This window comes from Gilbertella persicaria (genome assembly GCF_025201335.1).
Source record: "Gilbertella persicaria strain CBS 190.32 chromosome Unknown B0P05scaffold_19, whole genome shotgun sequence".
In the NCBI taxonomy this organism is placed as follows: domain Eukaryota; kingdom Fungi; phylum Mucoromycota; class Mucoromycetes; order Mucorales; family Choanephoraceae; genus Gilbertella; species Gilbertella persicaria.
In genome coordinates this window covers 142939-159067 of record NW_026251980.1, presented here as the reverse complement: position 1 = coordinate 159067, position 16129 = coordinate 142939, and the positions used below count along the sequence as shown (strand labels likewise).

At 39.2% G+C, this 16129-nt stretch overlaps 7 protein-coding genes across 7 annotated transcripts; 6 read left to right on the top strand and 1 right to left on the bottom strand.

Moving 5' to 3' along the window:
• Positions 1-67: 67 nt before the first annotated feature.
• On the top strand, positions 68-3152 carry B0P05DRAFT_637323 (uncharacterized protein). Its single transcript, XM_051583641.1, has 6 exons — positions 68-453; positions 497-580; positions 646-869; positions 914-1413; positions 1458-2603; positions 2647-3152. The coding sequence occupies exons 1-6, from the start codon at positions 166-168 to the stop codon at positions 3033-3035; spliced, it is 2631 nt and encodes an 876-aa protein (XP_051434991.1). The 5' UTR covers positions 68-165; the 3' UTR covers positions 3036-3152.
• Positions 3153-3743: 591 nt separating this feature from the next.
• On the top strand, positions 3744-5029 carry B0P05DRAFT_579228 (cation efflux protein; the record flags this gene model as incomplete). The annotated part of the gene is made up of 5 exons (XM_051581913.1): positions 3744-3808; positions 3881-3990; positions 4031-4124; positions 4180-4864; positions 4958-5029. 5 exons carry the CDS (start codon positions 3744-3746, stop codon positions 5027-5029), a joined length of 1026 nt encoding a protein of 341 aa, XP_051434990.1.
• A 703-nt stretch (positions 5030-5732) lies between these two features.
• Positions 5733-6058, bottom strand: B0P05DRAFT_470050 (uncharacterized protein; the record flags this gene model as incomplete). Its single annotated transcript, XM_051574532.1, has 2 exons — positions 5733-5890; positions 5947-6058. 2 exons carry the CDS (start codon positions 6056-6058, stop codon positions 5733-5735), a joined length of 270 nt encoding a protein of 89 aa, XP_051434989.1.
• A 372-nt stretch (positions 6059-6430) lies between these two features.
• B0P05DRAFT_541076 (uncharacterized protein) lies at positions 6431-7997 on the top strand. Its single transcript, XM_051578138.1, has 5 exons — positions 6431-6668; positions 6718-7179; positions 7236-7445; positions 7493-7632; positions 7681-7997. Exons 1-5 carry the CDS (start codon positions 6461-6463, stop codon positions 7882-7884), a joined length of 1224 nt encoding a protein of 407 aa, XP_051434988.1. The 5' UTR covers positions 6431-6460; the 3' UTR covers positions 7885-7997.
• B0P05DRAFT_541070 (uncharacterized protein) lies at positions 7998-14253 on the top strand. Its single transcript, XM_051578137.1, has 10 exons — positions 7998-8016; positions 8060-8234; positions 8277-8424; positions 8472-8618; positions 8665-9254; positions 9303-9451; positions 9495-9858; positions 9904-12954; positions 13001-13180; positions 13225-14253. The coding sequence occupies exons 1-10, from the start codon at positions 8009-8011 to the stop codon at positions 14230-14232; spliced, it is 5820 nt and encodes a 1939-aa protein (XP_051434987.1). The 5' UTR covers positions 7998-8008; the 3' UTR covers positions 14233-14253.
• A 47-nt stretch (positions 14254-14300) lies between these two features.
• On the top strand, positions 14301-15233 carry B0P05DRAFT_587016 (uncharacterized protein; the record flags this gene model as incomplete). The annotated part of the gene is made up of 1 exon (XM_051582555.1): positions 14301-15233. The coding sequence occupies one exon, from the start codon at positions 14301-14303 to the stop codon at positions 15231-15233; it is 933 nt and encodes a 310-aa protein (XP_051434986.1).
• An 88-nt stretch (positions 15234-15321) lies between these two features.
• Positions 15322-16077, top strand: B0P05DRAFT_587015 (uncharacterized protein; the record flags this gene model as incomplete). Its single annotated transcript, XM_051582554.1, has 1 exon — positions 15322-16077. The coding sequence occupies one exon, from the start codon at positions 15322-15324 to the stop codon at positions 16075-16077; it is 756 nt and encodes a 251-aa protein (XP_051434985.1).
• Between the last annotated feature and the right edge of the window lie 52 nt (positions 16078-16129).

The following is a 16129-nucleotide window of genomic DNA, read 5'->3' as shown; positions in this document are numbered from 1 at the left end:
GTTTCAATAACCGCGTTAAACACACACGCACACACAAAAAAAAGAGAGTAGATCTCTTTACCCCGCACTCTGTTTTTTTCCCATCATTTCAGGTTCCCACTTGTTTTTTTTTCTGCTTTCTTTTCTTTTCTTTTTTAACAAACAAGGTTTTTGAATGGTATCATAATGTCTGAATACCATTCATTTTCTTTAACACAACATTTGCCTTTAACAAAGAAAAAAGAAGAGAATACAAAGCAGGATTTAGTATCAACCGACTTGGATTCTTTACTTAATCATCCTCAGACATTCCAGCATGCTAGGCATCATACAGCACCTGTAAATTCAGCTGAATTTCACCCTCTATTGGATTTTTTACCCTTTGATGATAATCTCATCATCCCTAGTCATCATCGACAACAATTAAATCAAGGCAGCAATACACTCGACGCTGTTTCAAATTTCAATGCGACCGTATGTCATGCTGTTGTGTTCTCTATTCACTAATACATAATAGGATCCTTCTTTATTTTCATCCCATCATGAACAGAGATCCATGATGTCTTATTTTGATGGTATTCAAGATCATTTTGTAGCCACAGTATGTTGTAGTCTTCCATCTCTATTTTCTCACGACATAAAAAGTAACAAAAAAACTCTTTGTAGACACCTCAAGACAATTCAGTTGGATCCGGTTTTTTGGAATTTACGCCTAGTCGCATCAGTACCTCTGTTCATTCTCGTATGACACAAGGCATGGTTCATGCTGGTAAAATCAAGCCTGTCATACAGACATATCTTCAAGCACAAGATCCTATTGAAGTAGGAGAAAGAACAGTTATTATCATGACAAGTAAAGTAGCTCAAAAGAGCTATGGTACTGAGAAAAGGTTAGTTCTAAATACAATGTCATATGAAATAACACATACTTTAGATTCTTGTGTCCTCCTCCTACTGCTACTTTAGTAGGCTCAAGTTGGTGGACACCTCCTCTTCAGCCAGACCAAGGTATTGTATTTCGTGACAAAGAAAATGTGGCCCGTGCTCCTCCTTCTCTCACTATCTGTATCTCGGGTGAAAACACAGGTCAACAGTCGGGTCGAATTGAATGGTATGATATCGCTGGTACGGTTGTGGGTCAAACAGGTGGAGATACACAAAAGACCAAGGCCAAATCAGACGACCTGGTGCTGGGAGAGAACAAGTCTGCCAATGATGATTGGTACTGTAACAAAAAACAGCAAACCTTAGCAGGAGGTCGTTGTGTCCTTAAACGATTGTATATCAATGATGCTGATGAGAAAAGAAAAAAAGTTGAATGTTTAGTCAAGGTCCAATTGGCCAATGGCCTTTTGTTAGGCACTTTAGCGAGTCGAGGCATAAAAGTCATTAGTAAGCCAAGTAAAAAAAGGCAAAGCGTCAAAAATGTAGAATGTAAAGTCCTGTTGTATTATAATGTCTCTAACTGCAATTCTTAGTATGTATTTATCATGGAACAACTGTATCGTTGTTTAACCGTATTCGATCTCAAACAGTCTCTACTAAATATTTGGGTGTTTCATCTACCTGTGGTGACTCTTCTTTATTTGATTACCCAGGCAGACTTCAGACCCAAACAGCAATGCATCCGAATACAGACACATGCTTTGTCGCAAGAACAAGCTGCTGGGATCCCTTTATTGTATGGATCGTAGACCATACACAAGGCTCCAATCACTCCCAGAGCACAAATCAACCTGAAGAATATATTGGGTGTCCAAGCCTGATACCCACCATTCCTTACCCCAACCCACCTACCATTGCACTTAAAAACAAGACAAATCAGCCTTTGGCTGTACGGTATAATCAACGCGTTGTGCTTCAATGCTTAACCACAGGTCTTGTCAGCCCGGTCATGATCATTCGAAAAGTAGACAAGGCTTCCACTGTTGTAGGTGGTGCTCAATGTCCTGATGGATTTGATCCTTCTTTCTCAGGTGGTGGTGAATACGGTGATGAAGTCTTGGGCGATCCAGTCTCTCAACTTCATAAGATTGCACTTCAAATCATTCAACCTCAAAGTGATGCGCCGACACACGATCCGTATTCCATGATGCCTCAAGCAGCACAAGGTCCAGTCACTTATCTTGCTTGTCTAAATGATTTAGTAGGCACGCATAAGGCAACACAAACACGGAGTCCCATCAAGGGCATTCATGCGACGATGAACCCTACCGCAGCCGCTGCTATGGCTGCATCCGAATCTCTTGCTTTTACAGCAAGTTCATTATCAGCCACACTGAATGCAAACATGGCTCGTAAAAGGCGTGCTTCTTTACTAGAAGATCATCCCAATACGTTCTTTCACCAACACCCTCACATGTATACCCTTGAGGATGGACTAAATCCTCAGCGGCGTCGTGTGAGTAGTTTAAGTGACGCTCAATCTACAGACCCTTATGAAACTCTGTTGATTCAAAGATCACATTCGATTTCCACTCCTTCTGCAGCATATCAAGACAAATCTGCTCATGCAAATCGCAAGCATCAGATTGCAGCGCATGGTGGACAAGCATTGGCTGAATTTGGTGCCTATTGGTCTGAAGATGTGACAGATGCAGCTGTATGGACCATTGTAGGCACAGGTAAGCAATTCTAGATAAAAAAAAGTGAACTTATTGATATTAGAATGCGCTCGATATACATTTTGGACACCTCCTTACTTGGATCAAAATAAGCATCAAGAAAAACAAACAACAACACCTTTAAGCACCCCCTTTCCATGCCTTACACATTTCACTGTATCCAGTCATGAAAAGAAAAACGAAGACAATCTCATGACGGTATCAGGCGAAAACTTTACTCGCGATCTTCAGATCTGGTTTGGTGATATCAAAGCAGCTTTTACAGAATACAAAAGTCGCGATATGCTTGTGTGTAAGCTCCCTCCGCGAGAAGAGCTTTTACAATCTATTGGCCTAGACAGACAACAAGGCATGCCTTATAGTATCAGGATACTATTGGTAAGAGGCGATGGTGTCGTCTATAAAACAAATCGATCTTATACTTTTCATTAAGCTTTCTATGCAAAATTCTTTATATGTGTCACTCATTTCCCTATGCTATGTACTATACACTTTATTCGAAAATGTTTGGGACATTTTTGAGAAAATAAAAGAAAGAAAACTTCCTGTATATTCCCTTTGTTTGGTTATCAAAGTCCTCGACATCAACTTGAAAAAGCATTCTTCCTTTCTGTTTGTATCAGTGTTTTGTTTGATGACAAATGCGCCAGAAACTTCTCATTTGGATGGTTTCTTTTTCAAATGCAGCAAATTTACCTTTTAAAAAGTGATTGCTTATTTAAGGATATACCTTGAGCCTCAAAGTGTGATCTTGGTATCTAATGCTATATATAGCAAGGCATAAATGTAGTTTATAGAGGAAAGCAACTGAATTGGACACAGTCTCTAAGGCTTGAACAGTTCAGTTATTTTCATAAAAGACTCGTCATGGTTTGTGAGGTTCATATTATATAGAGTTATGACTGTACCCAGGTGCGAATTTATGGCTTTTTTTTACGTAGATTATCATCCAAACTCCTTTCTCTTACAAACATTGTTTTTAAAAGGATACATCAATCATGCTTGTTCCATTTTTACTGCTAAAAAAAAAAGAAGTGTCCTAAAATAATAAGCGTACGAATAACCCATTGGCTAAAATCTATTTTGAGAAATCTTAAATTAGCTTTTCTCTACTTTCTTTTTTTGTATACCCCTTTTTATATGTTCTCTACGTCCATACTTGACTTGCCTACACACGCTGAATCAGCAGAACTAGGCTATGGAAAGTCACTTGCATTTGACACAGCGGCTGTTTCTGTTGTAGGCTTCTTAAAGCACTCCTTGGGCATCATTCTAAGCAATCAAGATTCAAAGCAGATCTTTTATTTCTTGTTGCTCAACTTGTCTTATATGTTTGTTCAACTTGCTTATGGTGTCTGGACAAATTCATTGGGCCTTATCTCTGATGGCAAGTAATAGGTTGTCTGAAATGTTGTTAACATGATTAGCTATTCATATGTTCTTTGATTGTCTTGCTTTGGGTATTGGTCTATTCGCGTCTGTGATGAGTAAATGGCCTTCCAATCAAAAGTATTCTTATGGGTGAGGACTAATTTATAGAGGCACACAAAAATATGAATATTGAACATTTATGTAGATACAACCGTATTGAGACAGTTGCTGCTTTTTTCAATGGTATCTTTCTAGTGCTCATTTCAGGTTCGATTGTGATTGAAGCTATTCAACGTCTTGTGCATCCTCCTGAAATGAGCACTGATCGTCTTTTGCTTGTTAGTTTTGTGGGTCTGATTGTTAATCTAGTGGGCATCTTTGCTTTTAATCATGGACACGCTCATGGACACTCTCATGGACACTCTCATGGACACAGCCATGATCATGATCATCATCATGGACACAGTGCTAATATGCAAGGTGTATTCTTACATATTATGGCAGACACATTAGGTTCTGCTGGTGTGATCGTATCTACTCTTTTGATCCAATGGTTTGGTTGGACTGGATTTGATCCCATTGCGTCCCTTTTTATCGCTGTTTTGATTGTCATGTCTGTGATTCCTCTGATTCGCCAATCTGCTTCTGTTTTGATGCTTCAATTAGAAGACACGACTGTGAATCAAGTTGAAGGTACTCTAGATCAAGTCAAACAACTGGAAGGTGTAGAGAGTGTTGATGTGTGCCGATTCTGGCCTAATGAAGCTGAATCTGTGGTAGGGTCCATTCATGTGTTTGTCAGAGAAGGCACTTTATCTCAGGACATACGTCGTGCAGTCACTGAATTGTTTATGCGTCATGTCGATGGATTAAAAGAAATATGTGTCCAAGTAGAGTCCAGCCAATCAACTCGACTTGCAAAGCAGCCAACGATGGACTATTACCCACAACAAAATCATTCTAGATCTACTGTACTTCCTCAGCCTACTTTCGTATCCACATCTACTCAAGCTTCGCCTGCCCTTCCTCCTAAATCACTCAAGAAAAAAGACTAATAAACAGACCCCTTTAACGTCAGAGGCATGATGTAACCACATGAGCTACGTTTGTGCAACCTATTGGCGTATAATAACAACAGTGTTTGTTTCTTTTTGGTTTTTTTTTTACTTTTTATTATCATTATTTAAATATGTCTTTTGGTGTTATGCTTGTTGAGGGTATTGTAGGTGGATTTGCTCCACCTACTCCCAAGTAAGTAACATAATACACAGACATATACACATATATATACCTTAACACCACAATAGAAAAATCATTCAAATCCAAAATTTGGATGAAGGTGCCACTATTACGCAACAAACCTTAGTGCCTGAGTCTGGAAATGATTACCATATGCAATCAGCCAATGTCTCCACGTATGTATAATATAACATACCGTATGTGCTGATATAGTCTATAACTACAACTACTATTATTATTACTATGATTAGTGAAGAATTGGCTAGTATTGGTGAAAAGATCAAACAGACTTTAAAGGATTTGCCTACTGAACATCCTCCAGGAAGCGAAGATATCTATGGTTTAGATATCGCTATACGTTTTGCTTCAGACGATTTTGAATGGATAAATGGTAAATAGTATTATTTATTGAGTTATATTAATACATGTAAGGCGGTCCTGCTGGTTGTGGTGGTGGTGAGTCCAGTGTCAAAGTCGATGCTGAACAAAAAGAAAAGTTCAAGGAAGTTGTTGAATTAGTCAAGGGTCTTGGTCAACAGTATGCTGCATAGATTCCTTTAGTTTGGCCAAACGTTCTTTGTTCCTTTTCAATAAAATTCGATTGACATTGGCTCTTTCAATATCGTTCATTTCGTGCCAATTGTTAATTCGGCTCATTGTACCGTTTTCATTAATGACTATAGAGAGTGTAAGATAAAAAAAAAAAATAAGACATATATTGTCATGAACTTACCTACTGGACCTAATTCTTTTAGTTTATACGTGTCATTTATATCCACCTTGACAGTTTCTTCAGCTGTAGAAGGGAGGGCAAGAAGAGGCTTTTTGATTTCTGTAGAAGACATGCGTGTAATAATACGAGTGGGTCTAAACAATCGAAGCATTCAAGAAATAAAAGAAAAAAAAAGCTCGGTCTATTTATATTGCTTTCGTTTTTTTTTCTTGAACTTTCCTGAAGCACTTGTCTGTGACGTGTTACTTGTGTAAGGCTGTTTCCTTTATGCACACAAGGAAATCACACCTACTTCTCTACGCTTACAGAAATAAAGAAAAAAAAAAAGAGAACATTTGTGATTTGGTGTTATTGTTTATTACGTTTAAAAAAGAACCAAAGACTGTGTTATATAAATCTGATTGAGAACATATCCTGTTACACAATGCTTAAAAGCAAAAACACAGTTCGATTTGTCAATTGACAGTGGCCTCCTTGTGTGACTTTTTTTTAATTCTTTCTTTTCTCTCTCTTCATGTCATTTTCATTGTACGGAGCACTTCCGCCTTCAAAATCATCTAAAGATTCTGATAAAACAAAGCCCACAGGTCTTTATTCTTCTTTATCATCACTTGAATCTTCTACTAGTACTAGTACAAATACCACAGCACTACCTACCACACCTACTACTACTACTACTACTCTTGCACCTGTTCAAAAAGATGAACCAGCACCATCCACAGGTAAGACCATTGCATTCGTCTTTCTTCTTTTTTTTTGACCCTAAACTAGGTTGGTCTGCCATCACTAAATTTAGGCCTGTGATCCGTCGACCTACTATTCAAGCCAAACCCAAACTCAACAAACCCTTTATTCCTGCTGGAGCGACTGTTGTATCCACCAAGACCATCACAAAACAAGACGTTGAATCCGAAATCAAAGAAGAACCCAAGCAAGACACGATTGATCTAGGTACGATTCCTTTATTTACAGCAGCAGACGATGTCAATGGTTTTCGTCAAACATCTCAATATAAAAAGAAAAAGAAAAAGAAGAACAATAGCAAAACAGAAGTAGAACAGCAACAAGTAGTATTTAACATGTTGGAAGATTACGATCCCAACAAGCCTAATGATTATGAATACTACAAAGAAGAACGCAAAGAGTTGCGCGAACAACAAAAACGAAAGAGAGACTGGGAGAAACGACATACATCGCGATCACGTTCGAGATCACCTTCTGGTAGTCCAGAACGTAATTATCACCATTATCATTTCTTTGTCTCATGCCTTTTTTTTTTTTTCATGTAGCTTTCCATCATGAACCATCCTCATCACCACCACCACCACCTCCTCCTCCTCCACAAACAACCCCAGCAGTAAAGATCAATGTCAATGAGACAGCAGAAGATGCTTATAAACGTAGAGCCATGATGACACAAACAAGGACAGAACAATTACATTCAGCACAAGATTTAGCTCGTAAAGTAGCCGAGAAATATATCATTAAAGAGAAGCCAGGTACATAACAAATGGTTTATGGAGATAGACTAAACCTACTTAAATAGATATACCTGTCAATAAGCCTACACATGTTGTATTGCTTACCAATATGGTAGGACCAGGCCAAGTAGACGACATGCTTCAACAAGAAACAGCAGAAGAATGTTCCAAATATGGCAAAGTTGAGCGTTGTCTTATTTTCGAAGTAAGTTAAAAAAAAATAGGTACACATCTGGTCTGACATAATTCTTAGGTACCTAAAGGACAAACAGTAGATGAACGCGCTGTGCGTATATTTGTTAAATTTATGGGTATTGAATCAGCCAAAAGAGCCGTGCAAGACTTGAATGGTCGATTCTTTGGTGGAAGAGTTGTGTCTGCTACTTTCTTTGATACAAGTCGTTTCGAAAGACTTGAATTGGCTCCTACAAAAGAAGAATTGAATCCCATACCATAATAAAGAATTGTCCAAAAGCAGGAATTTAAGTCGTGTATGCAAATGATAATGATTTCATTTTCATTGGCTATTTTCTTTTTCTTTTTTCTTTTCTTTTCTTTTTAAAAAAAAACCACTTGCCATTATGAATGGGTAAGCCTATTTACTTGTTATCATGATGACTAATAGTCCATAGACTCGATCATGATCTCCATTCACGTATCTTGGTGAGTCTAGCTAGTGTATTAGCAGACACAAAGGCAAAGACGACAACAGATGAAGTAGAGCGACTATTATCCAAATGTTTACCTGTATCTTTATTGCCTATGGAAGATTTGACTATGATTACCACAGGTACCATGGGCCTCATGGTAAACAGTGACACATACATACATGGTCTAATGAAAACATAGACACATCGCTATCAAACCACACTGGATGCACTGATTGAATTCACAGTCAAAGCTGACACATCAAGACAACTAGAACTTGTGCCTCGCTTATTGTCTTATCTGAAGCATTTGCCTGTATTTGAATGGGAAGATATCATTCTTGTGAAAGGTAAACATTGTCTATCTTTTGACATGTATTTATAGACTCCATATTAGGTGTCACTCCTCCTGATCATGTCACCTATAGTATCGTGTCTGGTTTACTTGCTATTGCACACCAACAAGCTGAATTAATAGACATTATTTATGAATCATTATGGCATTATGGTCGATGCTTGATTGAATTGATGGAAACACGTGATCGTAAGTAACCAACTATTCTTCATATAAACTTACACGTATGATTCAGAGGACTCGATTGTGTCTTTCTGTTTACCTTCTTTAGCTGGTTTAGCACGCGCCTTACAAGTCTCTCCTTACTTACACCAGCCCCATCAACTTCAATCCTTATGTGAGAATATTCAACCCTTATTTGTTGACTCCACATTAGATCATATCAAAGCAGCTATTGATGGTTGCCTTAAACAGTCTGACAAGACAAGTTATAGTCGTCGTGTGTTGGCCAGTTATTGGGAAGCAGGCATTCCTCTCAGTTCCAATCGCATTATTCATGACTTATTGATCATTTTACGCAATGTGACTGCCCGTGTGATTGCAGATGATTATGCTGCTTTGCCTGTAGAACATACCAGCACAAGTCAATTGCATCTCACAACGCATATTGAACATGCTTGGTCTGGTCTGATGAAGAAAGTAGCAGGTGGATTTCGACCTCAAGATGATCAAGTGGACCAAAAACTCAACAAGAACCTGAGAGGTGCTTATGTCATGAGTCTGGGTTATTTTGATGAAATCAAGCGATATGCTGAAAGAAGAGAGAATGAAGGCAAGGCATGGTCGCTTGACTCTTATATGAGGGAAATCATGGGCACTAGTTTGGTAAGCAACAGGCATGTCATACAAGAATACTTAACGATAAACAAATAGCAAGTAGCAGCACTTTCTTCTGTTTATTTGCATCAAGTGGATGATGTGCTTATTAGCTATGTGGATGAATGTCTGTTTGAGTTACCTACAGGCAACAAGACTTGGGTTCATGTGGCCTCGCTTGACACGGCTGTTCTTTTGGCTATCAAGTAAAATGATCCTATTGTTGTTCCATCACTTATCGCTTTGTAGTTTTCCTTCTTTAAACAACAAAATGACAGAGACAATTTGTCGCTATCTAGCTACACCTTCACCTGTATTTGAACTGAATACGCATCTAGAACGAATGGAGACAACCATGCAAAAGTTTGCTATCACTCGACTTGCTCAATGTGTTCAGACAATGCCTGAATTACAAATGCGTCAAGCAGCCAATTCAACCTTTTACGCCTTATTGAACGAAATGACTCGATTCTCAGACCAAGCATCAACACCTCTTCTTGCTCGGTCCAACAGTACGCCTGTCAAAGATTTAGATGAGTCAGAAAAGCAACAAGTACGTGTGAATGCACTCTCAGCCATTGTGGGTATAGCTGTCTATCTAAAAGATGAGTCTGTAAGTAACAAACTTAAACAAAAGAGATGCTTACTGTTTCTGTAGATTATCGCACAAGCGTACTCAGTATTAGCATTGCGTCGTAAATCATTTTCCATCTCGACCATCACTCATTTGACAAAGAATTTGGTCGATTTAGCCTTGGTGGGTTCATTGACTGTCTTTCGAGATATCATCAACCTATTCTCTGCCTTGAGTAGAGAATCCTTGACAATGGATAACAAGCAACTCTCAACAGCCATTCTAGATGCTCAGCTTGCATTGGCTCAACAACTAGATCACTACTATGATCATTATCTTCATAACCTGTTGGCTTTATTTGTCGAGAATGGCAATACAATCCAACGTATCCTCAAGAACAAGAAAGAACCAGAGGCTCCGTGGGCTTCAAAACTGGGAAAACTGCTTCCTGTGATCCATGCCCTGTTGAGTCATGCTGATTTCCAACCGCATCTCAATCCCACTGAAGAAACCGTGTCCTTGTTCCGTAATACATGGTTTCATTGCATCCTGTTCGGATTCGTGACAGAATCGATCTGGCTTCGAGAATGGCATGAATTCATGTTGGTCATTGCTTCTAAAACACCTGTGCTTGTGATTGAAAGTGCCACCAACTATCTTGAAAGTGATCTTGAATTCAATTCAGTTTTGCGTGGTGCCAACACAACAGATAGAGATATTGGCTTGTTACGACAGAAGCTCACCAGCCTATTGCCTTCGTTGGCTTATGACAGTAAGAACTTTTCCTTTGCTCAGATTGTGTTTGCCCTTAGCGTGTACCATATTGAATTGATGCGAAGTAAGATGGGTGATTGTAGTTTTGTACTTAGGTATTTCATGAACGATGGTGTTAGTAACAGTACGATGGCCAATTGCCTTGAAACTATTGTGGATCGTGTCATTAGTAACTACATCAAGGATGCTTCTCTCAAGGCATCTACTCAGGCATTAGATGGTGAATTACGTGGTCAAATGAGCCAGTTACTTCAACTGTGTTGCCATCGACTAGACAAGGTCCATGGCATAGCCATCAAGACATCAGAGCGTATCGTCACTACCTTTCCTCAAGTGTTTGCTGAAAAGTCATTAATGACACTTTTGCTTGAACTGGTTCAGCTAGTCTGGTTAAGCTGTGAAGCAGAATACCGTGATGAATATTATCCTGTCTTCCATTTCACTTCTCCTCGCGTGGGTGTCACGATTGAATTAGGCGATTCATTTGTGTATCGTCGACAAGTCTGTAGTAGTATGTATGAACATGGCAAGAAATGGCTTCAGATATCCATGGACAGAGCTCCTATGGAAATTAATGGTTTGCTACAAGATTATTTAGCAGATCATGCACGCTATGATAGACCCATGGATGTAGCACATATGGGCCGTACTTTGGCTTTGGAAGTAGGCAAAGCAGCAGCCAAGAATGAAATGACTATTGATTTTGTGCCTCGTGTGCGTGGTGCCTTATTAGATGATTCTTCTGATTTTGTAGATGGATTTACTTCAAGAAGATACTATCTTGGACAAGTAGATGGACTTCAACTCGACACACTGTCTCTTGTGGGTCATGTTCCTCATATCTTGCAGACATTAACCAGCATGTTGGACGATATTAAGCAACGTAACAAGATTCCACTGGATCGGTTGCGTCGTACTTTATTACACGCAGCCAGTTTCGTTGTGTCGTTGCCTAGCATTCAGCCTGACTTGATTCGTTCTCTTGTTCGTATTCCAGTGCATATTTTTACGCCTGAATCACTGGAGATTGGTACTGATGTCTGGAACTGGATTTTGATTGAAAGGCCTGATATGGAGAAACGAATGATGGTCGAGATCCTGAACATGTGGAGTTGGGCACAACGTTACCGCAAAGGTCTCTTTTCGCCCAAACTGAATGCCAAACACCCCTTTGTGAGCAGGATGACTTATGCACCCTCTGATCGATCCATTATTGAGGCCAACTACCACAACACGACTCGTTTGTTGACACCGCATGTCACTTGGATAAAATTCCTTACCAGTCGATTTTATGCTATTCGACACCGTAGTAAGCATTTGATCAACCTATTGATTCGTTTACTCCAAGAGACATTCCATAATGCTCATTTGATGAGCACTCATCCATTTGCTCGTCTGCCTCGATTCCAGTTAGTATTACTAGGCATGAAAATCTTGCGTTCATCGCATATGGAAGCTTTGGCTGAATACCGCTTTCGTTCCTTGGTCTATGGTTCTGCCTTTCATTGGTTTGCTTTACCTCCTCAATGGCACTATGGATCTCGCAAGAGTTATGCCCTCATAGAACAAAAGGTACTTTCAGAATGTTATAGTGCCATTGTCAATGATACACCTCGCTTAAGTGATCTATTGACCTGTACTTCTCGTCATACCAACTCAAAAGTGGCTTCAGGCCTTTACATGTTCTTAAGCGACAAAACCAAAGATGATATTCTTCGTGAACAAAAATTGACCAAGCGACTACTGTTGTTATTGATGGACAGTGAATTAGCTCGTCTGTCTGTCTGGTGCAATCCATTGAATGCCGTGGGCCCTGGTTATCTTGCTAATTATAGCTCTGAGAAATCATTTACTACGGATGAGAATTGGAAAGAGATCATTCGGTTTGCATGGGAGACGTTGCCCAAGATGGCAGTTCAAATGGCTGCTCGATTTGTTCAACCTGCTGTTCAGCGCGAGTTACATACACTGATTGCCAACAATACATTGGATGTGGTGGATGTGCCTGAAGCCTTGGAGATTTTGTTAGGGGATAAAGTACAGCCAACAGCTAAATTGGATCTTCGGTATCTCAAGTACTGGGCACCCGTGCCTGCCATCACAGCAGCCAATTACTTCATGCCAGCTTATGGGAACCATCCTTTGATTTTACAATATGCCATGCGAAGCTTAGAATATTATCCTGTGGATACTGTATTTTTCTATGTGCCTCAGATTGTCCAAGCACTTCGATATGATGATTACGGTTATGTAGAGCGTTATATTATGGAAGCAGGACAAGTATCTCAGCTGTTTGCTCATCAAATCATTTGGAATATGAGTGCTAACTTCTATATTGATGCCGATAAAGACTGTATTAAGGTATAGACACAAGCACACATGAGTGATTGTACTAAACATACCTTAGCCTGATCCTTTGAAGCCTACACTGGAAAGAATCATTGATCATCTTGTTTCTTCTTTTACAGGTAAAGATCGTGATTTCTATGAGCGAGAATTCAAGTTCTTTGGTGATGTGACAGCCATTTCAGGCTATTTAAAAGAATACATTAAATATGGCCAAAATGAAAAAAAGCCTATGCAAAAGGTAAGCAGCATATTGTATGAATGCAGGCAACTTATGCAGTGTAGAAACGCTTGGATGAAGAGCTAGCCAAAATCAAGGTCGATGTTGGTGTCTATCTTCCTAGCAATCCAGACGGCCATGTGGTCGATATCAACCGTACCTCAGGCAGACCACTTCAAAGTCATGCTAAAGCACCCTTTATGGCCACGTTTAAAATTGAAAAAGAGAAAGAACAAGTCAATACGCTTGAAGAAGACAATGAAACCAATTCTCAAGCATCCACCATGACACTTTGGCAAAGTGCCATTTTTAAAGTAGGCGATGATTGTCGACAGGATGTGCTTGCATTACAGTTGATTGCTGTATTTAAAAACATTTTTACCAGCATTGGTCTTGACCTTTATGTTTATCCTTACCGTGTAGTAGCCACCGCGCCTGGTCGTGGTGTGATTGACGTGATTCCTCGGTCCATTTCTCGAGATCAACTTGGCCGAGAAAAAGTGAATAGCATGTATGATTATTTTGTTGCAAAATACGGTGGTCCTACTTCTATTGCCTTCCAACGTGCCCGTACAAACTTTGTTCAAAGTGTAGCTGCTTATTCTTTGATTTCTTATTTGTTGCAGTTCAAAGATCGACATAATGGTAATATCATGCTGGATGATGATGGACATATTATTCATATTGATTTCGGGTTTATTTTTGATATTGCACCTGGTGGCATTGGCTTTGAAAGTTCACCCTTCAAACTGACAACAGAGATGGTTCAAGTTATGGGTGGAAATTCAGAAGAACAAGCCTTTAAACAGTTTAGTGAGCTGGTGATCAAGGGTTATTTGGCTTGTCGACCTTATGCTGAATTAATTATGCAGTTGGTGACATTAATGCTTCAGTCCGGCTTGCCTTGCTTTAAGGGTGAGACAATCAAACGTATGCGTGCCCGATTCCAGACAGATAAATCAGACAGAGCAGCAGCTGATTTTATGATTCAAAGAGTCAAGGATTCATTTGAAAACCAACGCACTGTATTGTATGATTACTTTCAAAAAGTCACCAATGGGATTCCTTATTAGAAACACAATAAATAAATCCTTTTTTTTTTTTTTTTTTTTTTTTTTTTTTTTTGTCCGCAGTTATCATGATGCTTTCTTCTTTCCTTAAACCAAAATCAACCAAGTCAATTTACATTCGAGTATTGCAAAAGCCCTACTCCACAAGGAATATATTTGAAGAAAAGGATGATGAAGTATCGACACTAACAAAGAAGCAACAATTACCAAATGATAAGCCTTGGGACGGAGAAGAACCTGTCTATCATAGTGTGCTACGCATGATCATGGATAAATATCGTACTCCTCTTCGAGTACAAGGTGCTGCCAGAAGAAATTTGCCTAATCCTCAATCAAACTATGCGCCTCCTATACCCATCAAAGAAAGGAGTGCGCAGCAAAAACAAATGGAACGACAAGAGAAACAAAGACAACGTAAACAGCAACGAATTACAAATGCAAAAGATGCTGCTTTTGATTATGCCATGGACCGAAAATACGATGCAAAAGAAAAAGAAGCGACAAAAGAGCCATTGATACCGAGAAATATCAATGAATGGGTTTTTTTAACAGATCAAAAGATTCGTGCTGCTCAGACACAAGGAGTATTTGATCATTTGCCTGGTCGTGGCAAACCCATACCTCAAGATCCATGGATCCATAATCCTTTTGTAGACAGAACAGAATACTTTTTGAACCGCATCATTCAGCGTAACGGGGCTGCTCCTCCTTGGATAGTGATGCAACAAGAAGTAAACGCAGAAATCCATCGATTACGTTCACAATGGCTTTCGGCTATGAAACGATGTCAAGATGAAATTAGAGAGCAGCATACCCTACTGACAAAGGCAAGACTTGTCAAAAAGTTTGAAAAAATAGAGAAATCTTTTTTCGAAAAAGAAGTAGAGCGTATTAATGCAAGGCTAAAAAGCTATAATGTAATATGTCCCATGTCTGTCAGAAAACAATTATTGGAATTTGATAAAGAACTTGCATGGACTTTGGAAATGCAAGAATTAGAATAGCCCTTTAAAGAGATCAGTTATAAACAAAAAAGCAAAGTATTCTTAGCAGTATTTTCACCCCCCTTTTTTTGTCTTTATTTTCTTTTTTATGAAGTTTATCTTTATTCTGTTTCTTATTTCTTCTTCTGTATCAGAAGCTCAAGAGGTATTCAGTCAATATCCAGCAGTAATTGATTGTACTTGGCCATGTCTAAACACAAGCCATACCTGTATTATCACTTTACAAACAGCTCAATGTCAATTCCAGACACCTAATAGTTGGACTATGATTTCTCCTTCAAAAGCACCCATGTATACAGGCGCCTCTGTAAGTACCAACCTACAATCATGTACACTAGCGCCTCAAGCTCCTTTGCCTACTTTACTCAACAACACCCCATTGTTGAATCATCAAAGTATTATAATGTGGCCTGTCCACAACCTGTATCGACCTTTAGACGCATATTTAGGCAATTGTGGTCATGGTCTCTATTGCTCTTCAGCTGGACAAGATCGACAACAACCCATTTGTCGTCAAAAAAGTCAATATGGCTCGCATTGTGTATCTTCTAATCAATGCTTAGCTGGTGTATGTGAACATAACGTGTGTCGACCTAAAGATCGCCGTACAATGCATCCTTCAAATGCAATTGCTGATCATGATTATTTGGCTCCAATTGTAGGTTCTGTGTTGGGTGTCCTTGGTACTGTGGGAGTGGCAGTAATGTGTGTATATGTGTATCGTCGCTATTATAAAAAACCAGAGCAAGAACAAGAATCAGTCAAATTCAAAGAATCTCAATTTGCCTCTGATTTCTTGGGTCAATCCAGTGGACAACCACTACCTCCCTCTTATCAACCCTAGGCCACTTTTTATTTAATATAAACAGATAGGGGAGGGGGGAGATTAACATTAA